A 23394-nucleotide genomic window follows, 5' to 3' on the forward strand; every position below is an offset into this window, starting at 1 on the left:
AACCTACAGAAAAGTTTCAATAATACAGAGAACACCTGCCTATTCCTTACCTAGACTTTTAACACTTTACTACATTTCTTTTATCATTCTTCCTCTTGCTCCTTTCATAAAATTATTTTTTTCTGAACCATTTGTAAATAGGCTGCCTCCATCATGGCTCTTTATCCCTTAACACTTCAGTTTGTTTCCAAAGACAAAGACAGTCGCTTGCATATCCATAACATGGTCACCAATTTTAGGAAATGTAATAGGGACACAGTATTTTATCCCATCTACAGTCCATATTCCAATTTTGTCAACTGCTTCAATAACATCCTTATTGCATTCTTTTTCCTTCTGGCACAGTATCGAACCCAAGATTCTGTTTGCATTTAGTTGTGATGTTTTTTTTTGTCTCCTTTGATCTTTCATGGTCATGATATTTTTGAAGACTACAGGCCAGGTATTTTCTGATAGTTCCTCATGAGTAGATTCAGGTTAGGCACCCCCAGCTGAAATGTTTATCAAGTGATGCGTGTCCCTCTGGGGAGATCACATCAGGAGGCATGTGATGTCAGTCTGTCCTGCATGGTGATGCTAATTTTTTAGTAGCTTTATCAAGATATAATTCACTTACCATTACATTCACCTTTTTAATAATCCAGTGGCTTTAAGGATATTCAAAGTCACACTGGGTCACCACTAGCGATTTTGGAACATTTTTATCCCCCCCCAGCAAAAGACCCTGAGACCATGAGGAATCCTTCCTTTGCCCTCCAATGTGCACTACTCCACTCCACAACTACTTTCTGTCTCTACAGATTTGCCCATTCTGCAAGTTACACATAAATGGAATCATGCAATAGGGTCCTTTGTGACTGGCCTCTCCCAGACAGCATGCTGTTTGCAAGGTCCAGGTACTGTTATTATATTCACCCAGTCAGGATGTTGTCTGATTTCTCTATAATGATTTCCCTGGCAAGTTACAAGCATTGTGTGGAGACACACTCAAGATCATACAAATATCCTGCTCCTAAAACGTCCCCCTAGATTCAAGTGATGGCTGTTGGCCAAACCAGTCTTCATTCAAACGGTTTACTAAGCCTGACCACCAACCTGTCTCCCACTCCCACCCCCACCTGCTGGTTGTTAGCTATACGACCTGGGAAGATGGAAGGTGGTCGGGCTCTTCTCAGCAATGCTGGGACTGTCCTCAAGGAATCCCCCACAGAGCAGGCTTCCAAGCCAGTGAAGGGCCAGCTAACATCCCTCCCCGGTCTCCCCAGAGACACGCATGATTTGGTCGGCCCTGCCTACTGTCCTGAGAGCTCTGCCCCTCACTTCCCTGAGCCAGGAAGGCTGAGGGGTGAACTGAAAGCCCTTATCCCTTGCATAATGGCTCACAAGGTTAAAGAAACAAGGACCTGCTCTTGGCTTCCCCTCCACAACCAGGAATCAGGATGCATACATACCTTTGCCTCAACAAATGCCTACTGGCAGGTACCAGGAGCTGTGGGAGGGAAGGCATGTAAAATGTAGCTCCCACTTGCAAGGACATGATTCACGAGGGGGTTAAACCTAGAGAAGAACCAGAATGTAAGGAGAGCAAGAGAAATGCTCTAAGTGGCCTTGACAGTCCAGGAAGGAGGCGCACACCACCTGGAGTGATCAGGGGACCCAGAGAGGAGAAGTACGAAGGGAGCCCCCGAAGTCTGGGTGGGACCCAGTGACTGCAGGAGAGAGATTCCAGGCAGCACCTGGTAAGAGCAGGGTGCCCAGCTCAACTAAGTGGGGGAAGGAGGAGGTGAAGTTCACTGAATCCTGTGTGTCCAACATGGACTGTGAACTTGCCGGGGACAAGAGCTATTGCAGATATCAGAGCGCAAGTGCTTAATGGGAACAGAGAAATGCCATTAAAACGGGAACATAACAAAGACCTGTGTCCCCCTAAACTGTGCTCCCTTCTGCGGCTTGAAGACAATTCCCAGACCCCCAACACCCACAGCCAGGGCCAGAGCCTGGCTGTCCCCAGAGGGAAAGGCTCCCTCATTTCAACTGACGCCACTGGCACCATGCTACATTTTCATTGAGTAGGTTTTCCTTCTTGGTGAGATGCTTCTTTTTAAAACAAAACAGAACATGAAATATGACAACCTCCCAAACAATGTTTGTTACAGAAGCCTCCAGGCTGCTTGCGTCTCACCCATCTGTGGCACCCATGCAGGCCCGGCCTCCTGAGTTGTGAATTCCTGCACCAGCAGGGCTCTGAGGCCACAGCGACAGAAGAGGCCCCAGCAATCGCTTTCCTCAGGTGCCCCTGTGCTGGGGCGTTCTTGTCACATTAAGCTTCTGAGGGCCGAAAGAAAGTGATCAAATGGTGAGACTGGAAGACGGGGCAGGGGAAGCAGCAAAAAGCTGCAAATTTCCTCAAACAAGCAAATTGTACACTTGAAAGAGTGACATTTATGCTATGTACAGGCAGTCCTTGGAGACTGCAGGCTGAGTCCCAGACTGTGCACTAAAGCAAATATCACCACAAAGCAAGTCAGGTGGGTTTTTGGTCTCCTGGTGCATACAAATGTTATGTAGGTGTGTCACAATAGCATTATGTCTAAAACAACAGTGCACATATCTTAATTAAAAAATGCTTCATTGATAAAAAGGCTAACCATCACCTGAGCTTCCAGGAGTTGTGATCACTGATCACAGACACCTTAACAAGTATACTAATAACGGAAAAGTTTGAAATATTGGGAGAATTGCCAAAAAGTGACCCAGAGACACAAGGTGAGCAAATGCTGTTGGAAAATGATGCCCACAGACTCTCTGGCTCCATTTGTAAATGCTTCATGTGCGAAGCCCAGTAAGATGAGGCATCTCTGTAAGTGTATCCCAGTGAGGCTGGTAGGAAGGGAAGAAGGCTGGGAGTGAGGAGAAGGACCGGGGTGGGTTCTCATGCTGTCACAGCACGCCGTGCGTCATCCCCCACAGCCCCGGCAGACCTTTATAATGTCACACTCACAGAATTCAACAGCTAGTACTTAACCCTCCACAACAAGCCAGGCGGAGGGGCCTTGGGCTGCACTAAGTGATGGGGTTGGGGTGAGGAGGCCTGTTCTCTGTAAGAAGGAGGTGCTGGGGTGGCCCTAAGGCTGCCTGGCCCTAGGAAGTTGGACCATGGCCCGTGTTGAGGTTTTAGGACAGGCTCTTTTCCACAAACACTGAGTTATTCTTGGCCCTGGGGTCAAGTCTCTCCATTGACAGAGACCGAAGCCTGGCTGTGGCCCCCGTACCTTCTAGGTTCTGGGACAGTCCTGATCTCAGGTTATTTGATTCCTTTCAACAAAAATGAGTTCTTCAGTGAATTTAAGACTTTTCATACAATAAATGCATAATCAACCCCTGTGTTTTGCCTTTTGCATAAGAAAATAGTGCCCCCATACCATTGCTTCAGCCTCCCCCTGGACATGCTGTTCCCAGTTCACATGGCACAGAGGACATGTTCTCAGCCCTGAGCATGGAGACCCAGCTCTCCATTCAGGTTAGGAAGCTCCCAGGCTGCAGACACACCTGTCCTTAAAGTACATCCTGCCAAGGCCTTCCCACCTGCCCAGGTAATCGGGCTCCGAGGCAGTCAACCACTGATCTGTGCCTTGAGGAAGCGTGAACGAGCTGCTGTGGCCTCCCGGGATTGTAAGGCTGGGGTGTACAAACAGGACCTCGGAAGGGTCTTTAATTTTTACAGTGCCCTAAGTAGAGGTAAGGCCTGTGAGAGCATTCATGTGCCCAAGTGCATGTACACACACACACACACACACACACACACACCCTCCAGCTGATGCTTCCACAGCCTCTTACCAAACAAGTCATCTCAGGGTCATGACCCAGCACAGCCTGGGTGGGGGGAGTATGATGGCAACCCACCCTGGGGAACCTGTGTTCTTCCTGCTCTGCCCAGCACACAAGGCAGGTCAGCCTGGGCTGCTGCCCAGAAGGAATCCAGGCCTCAGTACAGAGCCACGCAGGCCCAAGATGTGGAAAAGGGCACCAGGATGTGGAAAATGACAGAAGTACTTGTTGGGTCCCTGCCCACCCCTGGTGCCACCAAGCAAAACCCCTGCTGGGGACAGAAGCCTGTCAGCTCCTTGGCTTTCTATCTCAGCCCAAGCACAGGCCTGGCACACAGTAGGAACAAAATGCATGCCTCCGAGTGACATGCTGCCAAAGGCACTCAGAGTCCAGGTCTCCTCTACTTAGCATGCAGTCTGCACTCCATTGAAAGGCAGACTTCCCCAGTGTCGTCTGCTGAATGACAACATCCACACTTTGCAACATCTCAGAAGAAATTCAGGTGCCATTTACATTACTGAACCGGACACAGTCACTTTCAAAGTGTCACTGTCCAGGCTGCAACCCAGCCCATGATGGGACACATCCCGTGAAGATTCACTGAGCAGGTGTCACTCGGTTCCAAGTGTGACAGGGAACCTCTGACCCCACTGCAACACTAGACACAGAGACATCTACCCATTGGACTGTAACTGATCCTTGTGTATACATACACATGGGTATGAATACAGTGGGACACAGACATGGCAGTGCTGGACATTTTACAGCATGCTCCACTGTCAAAACACTGCCATATTTGCATTAAGCATCCTAACCTTGTGAGAATGTTTTTCCAAAACAGTGTTTATTTAGTTTTCTAATTATGAAAATAATGCACATTTTGCTCATTTTAGAAAACTTGGAAAATAAAGAAAAGTATAAAGGAAAAAATAATCACCCACACTCCTACCATCTGTTAACATTTTAATGTATTAAACTTCCAATCTTATCTGTCATTTACCTTATATATTCTTGATTTTAAGATGTCATTGACTATAAAACACCATTAATTTAGCAACAACTTTTTAGGGAAAAAAAAAACGAAAGAAGGGAAAAAGGATCCCAAACTCAGAAACTTCCAAAATGTTGGAAAAGGAGATGCCTTAGAATCAAGCAATCAAAAAATATTCAAGATCATACTGACAGCACAATTTCCAACTATTTCTTTCCCTTTCATCCTACAAATTTCTGCCACATCATCAGAAACTCTGTGTAAACACATTTTAGTGGATGTATAATATTCTACCATAAGGATAACCACAACTTATTTAACCATTCTTCTATTGTTGTCCTTTAGGTTTGTTCATAATTTTCAATGTTATAAATTATGTTCCATGGCACATCTTTGTGCATAAATTTTGGTCCATGTTTCTGATTGTTTCCTCAGGATGAATTCCTGTAAGTGGAATTACTGAATTAAAGGGTATAAACATTTTAAGACTCCTGACACAGAAGTGCTAAACTGTTTTCCAGAAAAGATGTCCCAATTTACAGTCCTATCAGTAGTGCATAAAAATCCCTTCTCCTTCTATAGCATCAACTCTTACACTTAAAAAAAAAAGTAATACATGTATACAGTTTTTTAAAATTAAAATAGGAAAAAAAAATACTTTTTAATGAAAAACAATTGTCCCCTATCATGGCTTTCCCTGCTTTGAGTCCAGCTTCCACAGTGCAATCACTTCCATTCCTAGTTTAGCATATTCATCCATTCATTCATTCTCCATTCAACTTCTATTTACTAACCATTTATGATTAGCCAGGCACCATTCTAAGGTATAGGGATATAGCAATGAACAAAACTCACCAAAAACAAAACAGAAAACAAAAAACCCCCAGCCCTCAGGGAGTATACATTAATAGGGGTGACAGACAAAAAAAAAAAGTAATATATACACTATGATTGATAGTGAAGGTGCCTGTGAGAAGGACAAAGGAGGGGAAGACAGGAAATTTGGGGAGGTGGGGGAGAGCTGTGATTTTAAGTAAGATTATCTGGGAAAGTGTTTGGGCTGAATTGTGTCCCCTCACAATTGTACATTGAAGTCCTAATTCCTAGGACGTCAGAATGTGGGTCTATTTGGAAATACGGTGTTTGAAGAGGTAATTAAGTTAAAACAAGGTCTTTAGAGTGGGCCATAATCCAATATGACTTGTGCTCCTGTAAGAAGAGGAAATTAGGATATAGACATGTGCTCACACAGAAGGAAGACCATGTGGAGACATGGGGAGATGGCAGCCATCTACAAGCCAAGGGGAGGGACCTCAGAAGAAACCAACCCTGCTGGCACCTTGACCTTGGACTCCCACCTCCAGACCTGTGAGGAAATTAATTTCTGCTGTCTAAGGCACTCAGTCTGTGGTATTTGTATGGCAGCCCTAGGAAACTGATGCAGGAGGCCTCACTGAGTTGGTGACGTTTGAGCAAAAACCTAAGTATGTGAATGAATGAGCACAAGATACCTGGACAAGCACTCCAGGCAGAAAAAACCACGAATGCAAAAGCCCTGAGGTGAGAAGGTGCCTCTGAAACATTCAAGAAACAGCAAAAAGGCCAGTGTGGCTGGAGCAGTACCAGTGACAGGGAAAGTGAAGGAAGATGACATCAGAAAGGCCGGGGATGCCATGGCTCCATCCAGCGTGCAGTCATGGTGGCTCGTCAGCACTGGAAGGGACCAGTCCAAGCCAAGATGCACCGTAAGTGCAAAATTCACACTGCATTTTGAAAACGTAGTATGTTAAAAAGGAATACATAACTTCTCATTAATAATTTTGATCGATGTGTGCTGGGTGGTAATATTTTACATATATTGGGTTAAGTAAAATAAACTATTAAAGTTCATTTCACCCGTTCCTTTTTAAGTTTTATAATATGGGTACCTGAAAATGTTAGGTTGCATCTGTTAGGAGCTCATGTTATATTTCTTTCGGGAAGTTCTGGCCTGGGGCCTCATGAGTTATAAAAAGGACTTGAGATTCTGCTCTGAGTGACATGGGAGCCATTGAAAGGTGTCCAGCTCAAAGTGACATGATCCAGTTCTCTCATATTTTAAAAGGATCACTTTGGTTGCCATGTTGAGGACAGATAGGAAGAAATGTCAATAAAGGTGAGTGGACCAATTAAGAGCCCATGCAATCTTTTAGGAGAACATGGAGACTTGGACCAGTGAGGCAGAGGTGAGCTGGTAAGGAGTGGTCAGACACAGAAAAGAGTCTGAAAGCAAAGCCAAGAGTACTTCCTGACAGACTGGGCATGGGGTGTAAGAAAAACAGGAGTCAAGGATGAGTCCAGGCTTTGGGCCTCATCTGCTGGAAGGATGCCATCTGCCAGGGTGGGGAGAGATGAGAGAGAAGCAGGTTTGGGGGAGAGCAGGAGTTTAGTTTTGGATAATTTAAGCCTAGGATGCCTTTTGGTTTCCAAGTGGAGATGTTGGGAAGTAGTTGGATATAAGATTCTGGTGTTCAGTGGGGAGGGCTGGACTAGAGGTCTGGATTTGGGAGTCATCACCATAAGGGTGCAGTTTAAAGCCAGCAGACAGCTCAGTCACCGAGGGAGTGAGTGTAGGTGGAAAGAGATCAAGATCAATAAGAAGATCAAGAGCCAGAATATCAAGCGCCCTGGGGATCTCCCAAGTTTAGAGGTTGCTCTTAAAAGGAAACAGAGAAGGAGCTGTGATCTGTAAAAAAAAAAAAAAAAAAAAAGTAAAGAAAGAAAGAAACAGGAGAGGCTGGTGTTCCAGAAGCCACATGAAGTCAGGGTTTCAAGGATGAGTAGTGAGTACCATGTCCAGCCCTGTTGGGAGATCCAGGGAGTGAAGCAGAAATGACCACTGGATTCAGCAACCTGGAGGTGATCCTGCTCAGGACAATTTAGGTAGTGATGGAGGAAAAACATAAGTAGAGTGATTCAGGAGAAAATGTCAGGAGAGGTCTTGGTGACAATGAATCCAGATAACTCTTTCATGGAACCGTGCTGTCCAGGGGAGCAGAGAAATGGGCAATGGCCAGGGTGTGGCTGTAGGATCAAGAGAGGCTATCATAAAAAGATGAGAGGCTGGCATGAAATATTTAATGGACTGAAACAGAAGGACCTTCAACCAAGAATCCTCTACCCAGCAAGATTATCATTCAAATGTGAAGCAGAGATTAAACAATTCCTTCATTAAACAATGAAGGCTCAGGGATTTTATAACCACAAAACCAGCATTACAGGATATGTTAAAATGACTGCTGTAGATGGAAATGTTCCTAAGGCTAAAGAGTTTTCAATAGTGAAAATAGTAGGCCAATTAATTACCAAGCAAGTGTGAAATTAAAACAAAACAAAAGGAATAAAACCAACCATACACAAAATCAGTCAAGGGATACACAAAAGGTACAGATTATGACATCTAATATATAAAGCGTGGAGGAGGAAGAAGAAGAAAAAAGAAGTAGTTTTAGATTATGTTTGAAATAGAGCAATCAGCAACTAAACACAGACTGTAACACAGGAAGCTATCCTTGGACCTTATGGTACCACAAACCTAAAGCCTATAATAGATACACAAAAAATTTTAAAAAGAGGGATCTAATCACAACACTAAAGAAAACCATCAAATAATAAGAGAAGAGTTTAAGAGAGGAATAAAGCAACAGAGAGGAGCTATAAAACAAACAGAAAGCAATTAATAAAATGGCAGTAAATACATACCTATCAACAATTACCTTAAATACAAATGGACTGAATGCACCAATCAAAAGACATAGAATGGCAGAATGGATAAAGAAATAAGACCTATCTATATGCTGCTTACAGGAGACTCATTTCAGACCTAAAGACATACACAGACTGAAAGTGAAGGGATGGAAAAAGATATTTCATGCAAATAATAGTGAGAAAAAGCAGGAATAGCAGTACTTATATCACACAAATTAGATTTCAAAACAAAGAAAGTAACAGGCAAAGAAGGATGTTGCATAATGATAAAGGAGTCAATCCAGCAAGGGAATATAACCATTATAAATATCTATGCACCCAATATAGGAACATCTAAACACGTCAAACAAATACTAACAGAATTAAAGAGGGAAACAGACTGCAACACATACATTTTAGGAGACTTTAACACAGCACTCACATCAATAGACAGATCAACCAGACAGAAAAAAAATAAGGAAACAGGGGCACTAAACAATACATTAGATTAGATGGACTTAAAAGATATCTACAGAACATTCCACCCAAAAGCAGCAGGATACACATTTTTCTCAAGTGTACACAAAACATTCTCCAGAATAGATCACATACTAGGCCACAAAAAGAGCCTCAATAAATTTAAAAATACTGAAATTATATCAAGCAGCTTCTTAGACCACTATGGTATGAAACTAGAAATAAATTACACAAAGAAAACAAAAAAGCCTACAAACACATGGAGGCTAAACAATGTGCTTCTAAATAATCAATGGATCAATGACAAAATTAAAACAGAAACCAAGCAATACATAGAGACAAATGAAAACAAAATATAACAATCCAATATTTGTGGGATGCCACAAAGGCTATTCTTAGAGGGAGGTACATAGCATTACAGGCCTACCTCAAGAAACAAGAACAATCCCAAATAAATAGTCCAAACACACTATTAAACTAGGAAAAGAAGAACAAATGAAACCCAAAGTTACTAGAAGGAGGGACATAATAAGGATCAGAACAGAAATAAATAAAACAATAGAAAAAAATCAATTAAACCAAGAGCTGGTCCTTTGAGAAAATAAACAAAACAGATAAACCCCTAGGCAGACTTATCAAGGAAAAAAGAGAGGGTACATGAAAAAACAGAATCAAAAACAAAGAAGGAAGAGTCACAGTGGTTACCACATAAATACAAAGAATTATCAGAGAATACTATGAAAAATTATATGCCAATAAATTGGACAATCCAGAAGGAATGGACAAATTCCTAGAAAAATATAACCTTTCAAGAGTGACCAAGAAGAAATAGAAAATCTGAACAGACCAAATACCAGCAATGAAATTGAAATAATCAAAAAACTCGCAACAAACAACCCTTCAGGACCAGACAGCTTCACAGCTGAATTCTACCAAACATCTAAAGAAGAGCTAATACCCATCCTTAAAGTATTCCAAAAAGTAGAAGATGAGGGAATACTTCCAAACTTATTTTATGATGCCAGCATCACTCTAATACCAAAACCAGGCAAAGACACTACAAAAAAAGTAAATTATAGACCAATATCCCTGATGAACATAGATGCAAAAATCCTCAACAAAATGTTAGCGAACTGAATTAAAAGATACATCAAAAAGATCATCCATGACCAAGTGGGATTTATTCCAGGGATGCAAGAATGGTATAATATTCATAAGTCAATCAATACCATGCACCACATTAACAAAGAGAAGGATAAAAAACACAATCATCTCAATAGATGCAGAAAAAGCACTTGACAAAATTCAACATCCATTCATGATAAAAACTCTCAACAAAAGTACAGAGGGTACAGACCTCAACATAATAAAGGCCATATACAACAAACCCACAGCTAACATAAAACTTAAATGGTGAAAAACTGAATTCTTTTCCTCTAAGACCAGGAATAAGATAAGAATGTCCACTCTCACCACTCATTCAACATAGTGCTGGAGGACCTATCCATGTCAGACAACACAAAGAGATAAAAGGCATCCAAACTGGTTAAACTGTCACTATTTGCAGGTGACATACATAGAAAACCCTAAAGACTCCACCAAAAAACGATTATAACTAATAACTGGATTCAGCAAAACTGCATGATACAAAATTAATACAGAAATCTGTTGCAATCCCATATACTAACAACAAACGCAGAAAGACAAATCAGGAAAACAATTCCATTTACAATTGTACCAAAAAAGAATAAAATTCCTAGGAATAAACCTAATCAAGGAGATGAAAGACCTGTACTCTGAAAACTGTAAGACACTCATGAAAGAAATTAAAGAAGACACAAATAAATAAATCTATCCCATTCTCACAGATAGGGAGAATTAGTATTGTCAAAATGGCCATCCTGGCCAAAGCAATTTACAGATTCAATGCAATCCCTATCAAAGTACCAACAGCCTTTTTCAGTGAATTAGAACAAATAGCTCTCAAATTCCTATGGAACCACAAAAGACCCCAAATAGCCAAAGCAATAGTGAGAAAGAAGGACTTCAAGCTGTACTACAAAGCTACAGTAATCAAAATAGTATGGTACTAGCACAAGAAGAAACTCATAGATCAATGGAACAGAACAGAGAGTCCAGATATAAACCCACACATATATGGTCAATTAGTATATGAATATGCAATGGGGAAAAGACAGCCTCTTCAATAACTGGTGTTGGGAAAACTGGACAGCTACAAGCAAGAGAATGAAACTGCATTACTGTCTAACTCTATACACAAAAGTAAACTCAAAATGGATCAAACACCTGAATTTAAGACAAGAAACCATTCAACTCTTAAAAGAAAACATAGGCAAAAGTCTCTTGAACATAAGTATGAACAATTTTTTCCTGGACACATCTCTCAGGTAAGGGAAACATAATAAAAAATGAACAAGTGGGACTACATCAAACCAAAAAGCTTCTGTACAGCAAAGGACACCATCAGGAGAACAAAAGGCAACCTACATATGGGAAAATATATTCATAAATGATTTATCCAATAAGGGGTTAACATCCAAAATATATAAAGAACTCATACACCTCAACGCACACACAAAAAACAAATAACCCAATTAAAAAATGGGTGGAAGACCTGAGCAGACATTTCTCCAAAGAAGAAATACAGATGGCCAACAGGCACATGAAAGATGCTCCACATCACAAATCATCAGGAAAATGCACATCAAAGCCACAATAAGATATCACCTCACACCAGTCAGAATGGCCACTATCTAAAAGACAAGAAATAACAAGTGTTAGCAAGGATGTGGGAAAAGGAAACCTTCCTACACTGTTGGTGGGAATGTAAACTGGTGCAACCATTGTGGAAAGCAGTAGCAGTATGAAGGTTCCTCAGAAAACTGAAAATAGAACTATCATACGACCCAGTAATTTACCTGAAGAAAATTAAATCCCTGATTCTAAAAGATATATGAACCCCTATGCTTATTGCCACATTATTTACAATAGCTAAGATACGGAAGCAACCAAAGTGTTCATCAACAGATGGTAAAGAAGATGTGGTACATATATACAATGGAATATTATTCAGCCGTGAAAAAGGAAATAAATCCTGCCATTTGAGACAACATGGATGATCCTAGAGAGTATTATGCTAAGTGAAATAAGCCAGGCAGAGAAAAACAAATACTATATGGTTCCACTTATTTGTAGAATGTAAAAAGCAAAACATAAGGAATAAAACTGCAGTAGATAGATTCATAGACACTGAGAAGTGACTGATGGTTACCATTGGGGAGGGGTTGGGGTGAGTGGGTGGGGAGGGTGAGGGGGATAAAGGGGCACAAAAATTCTCAATCATAATATAAGTTGGTCATTGGGATGGTAGTACAGCATGGAGAATACAGCCAATGGTTACATCTTCCTATGTTGACAGATAGTAACTACACTAGCGGGGGTGAGGATTTAATAATATGGGTAACTGTTGAACCACTGGGTTGTATATTTAAAACCAATATAAGATTGTATATTAACAATACTTCAATAAAAATGAAAAAAATTAAAAAGACAAGAGGAAATTTCAGGGTTTATGTGTGCTGCTGTGAATGAGCCACCAAAGAAAAAATGATGCCAGAAATGGGAATTCTTCATCTCCAGAGTATGCTTATATTGTTTTCTCATGTTTTCTCAGCTTTAGACATCACTGGTTGACCTTCTGCAGTGATCCATAAGAGCTAGCTTTATTTACATTACCCTCATCTCCCGGCTACTCTTGTTCCAGTATTATCCCAGTACATCACTATTGTCCCAACATACCATTGTCTCAGTTCACCTACTGCTTGCCTTGGTAACCTTTATTTCTTGGTCTATCAACCACAGACAGCCTCTCTTGACCCCCCACTTTATATGGGGAGGTTACCCACACTTCTATCCTACCCTCTGCTTGTTAGTCAGTTTTGGCAGGGTGTGCTGGGACATTAACATTAACAACAAAAAATCTTAGCAACTCAGGCTTTCTCATTCACATGACAAATCTGATGTCCTCTTTATTCTGGAACCAGACTGAAGAGCAGCCCCCATCTGAGACCTGCTATCCTCATGGAAGAGGAAAAGGAACAATGGCCAGACCTCACAATGCCTCCTACAGCATCTGCTAGTCATGGCTTAGGCCACTTCCACTCATACTCAATCGACCAAAGAATGTCACATGGCCAAGCCTGTTATCAATGGGCAGGGAAGGAAGCAGTTCCCTTCCACAGGAAGGTGGCAAGCAACATGGCATCAGGCAGGGATGTGCCTCCTCTTGCAGGGATGACAGTGAATAACTGGGAACAGTAATTTAATCTATCACAATCTACCTGCCGCTTCTACAAGCTGTGCTTTTCATTTTATATTGTCAAGGTGGAAAATCTTTAGATCCTCCCTTTATAGCTATTATACAGTCTTCAGTGCTTTGTGGTTGGTTTTGGAAGTTGAAAATCACTGAGCAGCATTTATATTATTATGATTAAGCAAATATTCTTCACTGCAGAGTCAAAGAGAAGCTAACAGCCCACATAGTATACTACTGTTCCAACGACCCAGGCCCTATGCACGTAAAAGAGCCTTCCTTCATTCCACCCCTTGCTCAAAATCTGGCCATATTCTGATGTGCTTCTTATTTGAGCTATGCCTTTCATGAAAAATTTTTTTTTCTGAAGCTGCTGATTACTTCTTTTTTATGGTTGGTTGAAGAAACACGTGCCTTCTACACCATGTTCCTAATATCCTCCAAACTCTCATTCCAGTCAATTTGGAATCTTTCTATTCTCTTTGAAGCCAGCTGACCTCCTGATCTAATTGGGCAGGTGATCCATTTTTAGATCTTAATGCTTTTGCACAGCTTTTGGTCTTCACTACAGTTGCGAATTGCCTTCCATTTTTGCTTGCTTTCAGTTTATCACAAGTTTAGTTTCTTACAGTGTCCTGCTACTACTCTTTACTCTGTGGAGTGTCCCCTTCCCATACGATCCTCCGAGACCTCTTTCCTGGAGCACTCAGCCTCCCACTCTACTGAAGACTGACTGCTCTCCAGCTTGTTTTATCCAGGGGTTGCTTTTCATGGCTGCCCTGAGTTGGACACATTGTTTCCACATCTTCTTTCTTGATTTACTGTCCTGTTTTGCTGAAATACATCCTCAAATAACTTCCTTAGAAAGGCTGAGGAGGATGCAAATTTCTTTGGTCTTTGCATCCTCAGGTCTGCTTCCCTTATGTATAAAATAAAGGAGTTGGATCAGATTATATCTGCTGCCTGCCTATACTCCAGGTATACAATTCTAGTCAATATGCACTCATAAATAAGACTATTATCAAGGAGAAACAAAGTGGTTGCTGCTCTCAAGGAACTTAGATTCAGATAAAGAATAAACTCTTGAAACAGTAACAAAAAGTCAACAGTACAAAAAATGCTACAAGGTGGGCATGATTAATCATCAATTTGAGCCTCAGGCATAGAGGGAAAAAAAGAAATGCCGAGCCACCTGTGGTGTTCTGCCTGGGAAGCAAGACTTCAGCTGAGTGTCAGAGTAGGCAGTATGTTAGGACTAGATTACATATTTATGAATATTCAACAGGAGGTTGATGGCCAACAGGAGTCTGATGGAATAGGTAACCGTCAGTGGGAGCTCTCCTCCCTCCCACTTTCCTTGTCACTCAGTTATCAACATTTTCATTTCACAGTCATTCAAAATTGATGCAATTTTTAAATATAAAAGGATAGTTTCACCCCTGACTAGTGGGGACCAGTGACAGATTCTCTACCCATTTGGGGGCATAACAATGAGCCTGTATCACCCATTAATCATGCCCACCTTGTATGTGCATCCAGGTGCCCAGCTTGTTGAACTGCAAAGGTAGGGCAGTGCTCTTCCATAGCAGGGTTTCACTGAATAGGGCTGGTGGGCACTTTCTTTACCATCTTCCATTTTTAAAATTTGTTTTGAGGAGTGAGGGTGGTCACAGGTCACTTCTTCCTGCTCACTCCCCAGGAGAGGAAACACCCTCCCAAGGAATGCATGTTGTCCTGACTGCACTGTTGCTTGCATCAGGACGGCCCTGGGCTTCTCCCTGGCAGGTCCTGTGTACTAGATGGACCTCAGACATCTCCCTCAGAGAAAAACTATGCCCTCATTCAGCCCAGTGCTTGCACTCCATTTAACTTGCAAATGAGGAGAACACTTGCAGGGAAGTTTCCAGAAAAAAAGAGACCTTGGGTTCAGTGGTCTGACCAATTCCCAGAGAGTGGGAGTAGAGTAAGGATGGCAAGTGCTTCAGGCCACGTGATCGGTGTTCTCAGCAGGATCTTAACCAACGGAAGACTGTCTCTGGAAAGCTTTCTCCAAGTCCCCCACTTCCACCTAGGAAGAATTTAATTGCTGTGAAAACACTGTTCCTGCTGCCATGCTAGCACTTACCAAATTCAAAGTTTGCGTCAATTTTTCTCAACAGTCTATGACATTTTGACTGATTTATTCATCGTCACATCCCAGTACCTGGCATGTGGGGGTGCTGTTTGTTGAATGAATGAGTGAATGGATTGAAAGAAGCTGCAATTTCACCAAAAGGCAGAGCGTGACATGAATATTCAGTTTTCACAGGAGCTTCAGATAAGCCAGAAGGACCTGGAGAAGTGGCTCTGGGCCAAGGGGATGATTTCCAAGAGCTGGGGCCATTCACTCTACCCACAGGGGACAAAAAGTGCCTGCAAATTTTGCACCCGCTGCTTTGTCATACAGACTCCACTGCAGGTGGAGAGAGATCAACATGTGACCAGAAGCAAAGGTCTTGAAGGGCACCCCACATATACCCAGAGACGGGACCAGTGCTCAGCTTTGCAGGTCTTCACCTCGGTGTTTCTTGAAGTGAAGAGCAAGAGGACCCACCATCTTCCGGGCACTCCCTATACGCCAGACCCCTAAGCTTTATGTAATCTTATTGCCGCTTCCCAGTGACAGGACAGACGGGATGCCTGACTTACAGACGAGAACCACTCCCGGGAGCAGAAACCCCTCCTTCAGTAGGGAGAGGGGCAGGCACCTGTGCACCCAGTAAATTGTACAATCACAATGAAAACAAATGCCTGGATACCGTCCCTGAAAATTCAGACATCTGTTCTCCCGTGGCCCACCTGTGTCATTACTTCTGCAGTTTGCTTATTTTTTTCGCATTATTTTCTTCTGGGTTTTTCTCAGTAAGAGTTCTTACAAAAATCCCATAGGATTCTGATCTAACAAAGGGAAGTGTGAAGAGGGAAACGCGGTATCTATCTCCTGGGGAAGGGGCAGGGGCAGGCTGAGGGTGAGAAAGACAGCTGGGGAGCTGAGACGCAGGAGGGTCTTCACATCATCAGAGCGCTGGACAGGCAGTGCGATCTCACTCCCGCAGGTGGGCAGTTCTGACACTGCTGAGTTGACATCAGCTAGCCTCCTCACAGGGCCTAAGGGTGCACAGAGCCGGCGGGGCAGGCTGCCAGCGGCTCGTGCACGGAAGCTCAGCTGAAGACCACCCAACTTCCTGCCCATCAGACGCGCTGCCCGCCCGCCGCAGCCCCTGGGAGACAAACACCAAGAGAAGTGACCCTTGGCTCTCACCGCGCGGCGCCCCTGCTGAGCGGGCTAGAGCGAGGCCGTGAGAAAGGCCAGAGGGAAAGAGAACCCCTTCCAGCTGGCCTCTGCTCTTGGGAACTCGGAGCTTTGCGCTAACAACGGTCTCCACACAAGGGCAGCGCTCTCCTGGAGAGGGCACCGAGGCCTCTCCGCCGCGCGCCCGAACCGCGGGTTTGGGGAGGGGTTGGAGAGGAAGGGTCGGGGAAACTCCTCACGCCCTCCCTCTACGCAGCCCTCGGCACCACTGTCTCCGTGGTGCGCGTTTTAAAATTTGGGTCACTCGTGCCATCAGGGCCCCTCCAGGAAGCCAGAGTCCCACCCAGAATTACATCGGCGTGCTCTCCACTTTCTTCCGGAGTCGAAGAAATGGGAGGGGGGCTTGGGGTTCACCTCTGGCCCTGTGAGGTCCAAACCACAGACATTAAAGCTAACAAAATCTTGCCTTATCCCCGTGGAGAGGAACGGGGCTGCGGGCCCTCGGGAACCAGGAGGGGAGACTCTGGCAAAAGAGCGCTCGCCCCCGCAGGTTCCGCGAACACAGGCTGGGCTGCGGGGTGTCTCCGAAGTCCCGCCTGCCCCCTTTTGCCCGGCCCGGGCGGCTTCTGTAACGCTTGGGGCTTGGTCGCCGCCACGCGCGGTCCCAACCTCTCTTCTTTCCGGGAGCGCCCCTCGAAGAATGGGGCTCGCGGGAGGGCGCTCGCGGAGAGAAGGGGAAGGTTTCGGGGCGCCCGGAGGGGGACTCTAGTCGGGCCTGGAAAGCGGTCCGGGCCATAGCCCGCGGGCTCTAACCTCCCGGCCGAGTTCTCGGCTCTTCGGACAGGACAGCCTCGCTTATATGGCGGGGACGGGGAGGCGGGCCAGGGGCCCCGCGAAGCCGCCACCTGCTGGGGGACCCGAGCGCAGCACTAGTCCCCGCAGGCACCTCCCAAGGGGCTCTCCCCGTCCCCTCCCCTGCCGGCCCTCGGGGCTCTGCGCGGCCGCGTCTTACCCAGTCCCGGCACGAAAGTGTTGAGAAAGAGGCAGATGACGGCCACGGGGAAGGGCATGTAGGGGATGGCGGCACGCAAGGGGCCCTTCTTCTCGCGGACCTGCACCACCACCCCGCTGGACGAGGACGCCCCCCGAGGGTCGGCTGCCGCCGCCGCCGTCTCGGAGTCTTTGTGCGAAGGCTCCATGGCCGGGTGCGCCCGGGGGCAGGCTGGGGCGGAGGCGCCGCGCTCTGTGCCCCGGGGTCCGCGCTCCAGGCTCCGCGCGCAGCTCGGGCGGGCAAGAGCTCCCGGCTCCGGGCTCGCAGACCCGCCGAGCGCCAGCTCCCCACGCGCCGGCCTCGGCGGCGCTCGCACGCCCCAGCGGGGGCGGAGAGGGCGGCGCGACACGCCGTGACAGCGCTCCAACGCCCCTCCCCGCCAGCCCTTCCCCGCCCTTCTCTCCGCCCCCCTAAAAAACACAACGAACACATCGGGGCGCCCGGAGGAAAGTCGAAGAGGACCGCAGCGGGAGCTGGGTGTAGATCCAGCTCGCCCTCCCCCACAGCTGAGTCGGCTGACTCTGGCGGGACCCCGGGAACCGCGCGCCTGCGCCCCGAAGGCTCCGAGCCCAGGGTGCGCGGGAGGCGGGGCCGCGCGCGCTGCTGCCTGTGCCAGAGAGGCCTGCAGGTCACTCTGATTTGGATGGGTTCGTATCCAGTCACAGGGAAAAAGCGATCTGAGGACCAGTAATGGAGCGGAAGGCAGGACACACCGCTTTCGGACAAGTCTCCACAAGACTGGTTAGATGGGACCCTCCAGTACTCACAGATACACACAGACACACGCAGTCATGCGAAACACGGAAAGGGATGCCCCTACTACTGGGTGGGGGGTCATGTGGGGAGCCATCCCTTGGTTGGAGGAAAACCTGGACCTTCTGTGTGCCCGACGTGGTGGCGAACAAGCCAGCGAGGCCTCAGCACCGTCTGGTATCGATGAAGTTGGCAGTGGGCAGAGGCGAGGGAATTCAATGTTAACTTACAAGCCGGCAAGCCGGGGGCCCATACTGAATTAGATGCTCTGAACAATGCTGCTCCCACTCACCTCCATAACTGGAACTGGAAAAAGTGAACGAAGAAAGCAACCGCCTCTTAGGTGAGGGAGCAGTTAACACCATCGGTATTATTCAGATGTTCAGCAAATCGTCTGAATAATTGAAAGGATGCAAATCTGCTTTCTTCCAATTATCCTCTTTCTCCAGAAATAATAGTGATTGAATGACCCTTAACAAGGCCTCTGGGCTCAGAGGAAGGATGCTTAGAGACATAGGTTACTTTATGTGAGTCTGAATAAAATAATTTTAAAAGCAGATGGTCATCAGGGGTTAGTGGTGATACTGTAACTGGCTTAGGCCTGGCAGTCAGAAGTGAACAGGGCTGAAAGTTTTAGCCTCTATTCAGCCACTTATTATCTGCACAACTTAGAAGAACTCATTTAGCCTTTTCTGGGTTTGAGTTACTGTGGTGGTAAAAATCAAAGTAAGATCCAATTTAATACACATATATTGAAGGCCTGATATGATTCAGATTCTGGGGAGAGAGAAAGGAGGAAACCCCAGCCCCCGACTTCAAGGATCTAATAGGTAAATCAAGGATTACTGATAAAAGCAATGATAGAATGACAGGGACAAATGCTGTCCCTTTGCTAAGCTGAGGGTGTGGAGAAAGCATGGGTTCATCTGTGAAGCCAGCTAGAGTGGGGGAGGCCTCAGGGGGGTCTCCCAAAGAAGCTGATACTTGATGAGACAGGGAGGTTAAGTAACTTGCACATGGTCATCCACTAGTGAGTGACAGAGCTGCGATTTGAATGCAGACAGTCTGCCTCCAGAATCCATATGTACAGAATGGTTGTTTTATTCAGAGACCTAGAAAACAACCCGCATTCTTGGAATATTCTTTCACAGAGCACCTGAACTGTTTTAGGGCTACACGAACACTGTTGTTCCTGGAAAAAAAAAAAAAAGGCTGTCAGTTAAGGAAGTAGATTTACATCCCCCAGTTTTCCAGATAATTCACCTAATATGTGGATGTCAGACATCCAGGTATAGTAAGTATGTACAAAGTCAGGGAAGCCTAGAAAAGTAGGGAATGTCCCAGGAGTTGCAGGGTGCCTGGGACTAGGGCAGAAACGGGAGATGACTCTGGTGGGGTGGGCAGGAACCTCATAATGAAGGACCAAGGCATCTATCTCAGCAGTGATGTAGAATCACTGGAACATGTTAAGAAGGACTTAGCATGAATGTTCTAGGTACTATTACTGCATAACAAATTACCAGAATTTAGTGGATTGACCCAACCATTCTGTTATTATCACAAATTCTATAGATCAAGAAAATGGACAGATTACAGCTGGGACAGCTTCTCTTTGCTCCAGTATGTCTGGAGACTCAACTGATGGCTCAAAGGGTGGTGGCTGGACAACTGGGCTTAGAGGATTCACTTCCCAAATGAGTCTCAGGTCTGGTGCTTGGACTGGGCTAACTTGAAAGCTGGTGCAAACTGGTCTGTTCCCAGAACCTACACACTACCTCTCCATGTGCCTTGGGCTTTTCACAGTAGGGTGGTTGGATTCTGAAAGGAAACTTCCCCAGAGGGGTCGTCCGGACAATGCACATTGCAGGTGCAGTGGAAGCTTCGTGGGCTTTCTGCCCTAACCTCTGAAGTCACACAGGGTCACCTCTGTGAGCTCTATTCATTGAAGCAGTCACAAAGCATTAAAATGGAAAACACACCACCTCTCCATGGAGAAAAGTCAAAGAATTTGGGCCCTAGCTTTGAAACCACCATGAAGGGATATGATTTGGGGAATACCACTCAGTCAATAGCATGAAGGATGGATTGGAGGGACAAAATTGGGCCCCATGAGAGGGGGACTCTTCCTGACCCCATGGACTGGGACTGAAGAGAGTTCCTAAATGAAAACTGGATATTACTAGCAGATAAAAAGGAAACGATGGGTTTGAGGATCTGAAGACATCCAAGATTAAATGGCCTGCAGAGACAATTGTTTATACAAGTGGTCTTGGATATCAGTCAGTTTGAGGCTCCATAAAGCCATTTGGGCTGCAGGTTTGGGAGCCATCCATGTGCAGGTGGTAGTTAAAGCCCTGTATGCAAATGTGGAGTAAGAAAGGTAGAGAGCCCAGAGTGTTACTAACAGGTATTGTAACTATGCCGAAAAGAATACTGAGAGTGTTTCATGAAAGCCAAAAGAGGAAGACTTAAGGAGGAGTGGTCAGGACTGTCAAATTCCACAGAGAAGTAGAGCAAGATCCTAAAAGTGCCCACTGGACTTGGCAGTTAGGGGGTTCAGCCTCACTGGAGTCCTTGCCCCAAAGTCTCACCTACCATGTCCATTTTCAAGGAATTTGTCCTTTTCATCTAAGTTGTTGAATTTATTGGCTTAAAATTATTTATAATAACCTCTTATTATCTTTTTAATGTCTGTAGAATCTGTACTGGTGTCTCCCCTTTCCAGCCTGACTTGGTCCATTCGTGCTTCCTCTCTTCTCTGACCACTCTTGCAGGGAGCTTATACCACTCGCACTTGACATTATGGCCATGGCTGATGTTTGAGGGATGGGTCAAGGTCTAAGGTACTTCATGTAGGAAGAGCCCTCAAAAAAAAACCTTAAGAAATCATCCTTCCCCAAACCAGACACAAACACAACAGGGGAAACAGTTCAGGAGTTGATTGCATCAGCCAGTTGTCACATCTAGGCCAGGCACTGGGTGGTGAAGACAAAATTTGTTATTTGGCATGATTCTGTCACCAGCTGAATAAAGCACTTCAGCTTTGGACCACTTTTCAGCTGAGAAAAGTAATAACTTTGCTGGAATCAGCTTCCAAACTGCACAAGGACTCATACACCAACTGGGATGGCTCCTTTTGGCAAAGACCAGCATCATAGCACTGGATTTGGTATGGCAGCACTGTAGCTCTGTTCACAGCTCTGCGTCTTTGAAAATTTTCTTAACTTCTCTGAGCCCCAGTCTCCAAATCTGCGAATAACACCTATCTCATTTGCATACGTGTACGGATTAGGTGAGATGATAGTGTAGGGCCCTCAGTAAATGACAACAGGAGCCGATTCATCCCACGTGATAGAAACCCAAGTCAAATTTAGCTTCCAGGGTAGAAGAAGGAACCTGTGGATATAATGGCTTTATGATGTATCAACTTGGCAAAGTTGAATCACAGTCCCCAGAATTCCCTTTCTCTTTTGGCTCCATTTACAGTGAGCTCCAGGTGATCATTTCCCTCAAGAGTGGGAGGACAGAAGGGAGGCAGCAGCTGTTTTACAGCAAACATGCAGCTTCTCTGAGTCTTCAATCAGATAGTAATTTAGCTGCTGCAGGTGTGATTAAAGCCCCTCATCAGATACCTGTAAGTGAGTCAGTGGGAGATTGTCCTGGGTGGGCCTGGCTTAATCAGCTAGAAGGACTTTAAAAGTGGGTTTAGGCCTTCTTTGAGGGCAACTCCAAGTAGGACAGACCAGCAACTGCTCTCCCTTCCGTCTAGATCTTCCTTTCCTGACTGCAGCTGTGAACATCGAACTTGGCTCTGCCGGGGTTTGATGTTCCCTCCCTATCTGCCTGACCTTGGCCTGCAGACTTGTTGAGCCAGCCCTCAGCATTGTGTAAGCCAATACCTTATAATAAATCCATATTTATCTATCTATCTATCCATCTATAATATATATATTATAATATATAATATAATAAATCCATATCTATCTATAATATATATATTATAATATATAATATAATAAATCCCATCTATAATATATATATTATAATATATAATATAATAAATCCATATTTATCTATCCATCCATCCATATCCAGAATTTGTATGGTTCTCTGGTTGAACCCTAACTGATACAGTAGACTCACATGGCCACGAGGACCAGAGAAGGGCTCAAATTGTGTCAGTAAATCACCCAATCAGTTGATTTCTCTCCATCTCTCAGCTCTAATCCCCTCCATGAGTGGCTTTGTACTGCAGACTGGTTCTCTCCATGTGGTGGACACCCCAGATTCACATCTTCCCACACAAGCCTGGCAGAGACATCTTTCTCTGGCACAGGGCAGGGTTCCAGCTAGCCTGCCTCCACAATCAGTCACAGTTGTTGGGTACTGTGGTACTGTGGCTGGGCACTAAATTTGACCAGGCTTATGACAAGAAGCACTCTGTGATTACAGTTCCCATCACTCTGCAAAGAATGGGCAGAAGTGCCCCAAAGAAATAGGTGGTACTGCATTTGGAATAGGCATCTAGTGATCCTAGCAGACAAACAGCTGCCGGGACCACAGTCAGCTGCAAGCACAGGAAGTGGGCTTCACCTCGACGACCAAAATATGTGAGCCACATGTTTTGGACTTCCTTCCAAACACTGACTTCCACTGACACAACCGGCCACCTTGCCCAGATACAACATACTCCTGTGACATGTGGTCTTACAGATAGAGCACAGCCTGGTTTCTTCTTGACTCTCCACTCTTACCCAGCTGGGTGATCTCAGAGCAAATCATCCCTCTAGGCCTCCATTTACCCATTTGGTTAACAGGAATTTCCATGCCCACCTTCCCACTCCAAAATCCCAGGGGTGGGATTCAGTCACTTATCAGAATAGTAGTATTCAGGTCTTTGGATCAGCTGGTCCATTTCCCTGCTCCCTCTGTGGATGGAAATT

At 45.1% G+C, this 23394-nt stretch overlaps 1 protein-coding gene across 3 annotated transcripts in view; it reads right to left on the reverse strand.

Annotated features, from left to right (window-relative positions):
* Nucleotides 1-18068, reverse strand: part of STUM (stum, mechanosensory transduction mediator homolog) — a 46896-nt gene extending 28828 nt beyond the window's left edge. Inside the window, exon 1 of one of the 3 annotated variants that reach the window (XM_036918422.2) lies at nt 17660-18047. In XM_036918422.2, coding sequence (XP_036774317.2) covers nt 17660-17846 — 187 coding nt within the window. In that variant the 5' untranslated portion in view covers nt 17847-18047. Of the gene's footprint in view, nt 1-17659 lie in introns of all 3 variants that reach the window. The other 2 variants (XM_057507870.1, XM_036918420.2) reach the window with 2 other exon arrangements.
* Between the last annotated feature and the right edge of the window lie 5326 nt (nt 18069-23394).

Source organism: Manis pentadactyla, chromosome 9 (assembly GCF_030020395.1).
Source record: "Manis pentadactyla isolate mManPen7 chromosome 9, mManPen7.hap1, whole genome shotgun sequence".
In the NCBI taxonomy this organism is placed as follows: Eukaryota; Metazoa; Chordata; class Mammalia; order Pholidota; family Manidae; genus Manis; species Manis pentadactyla.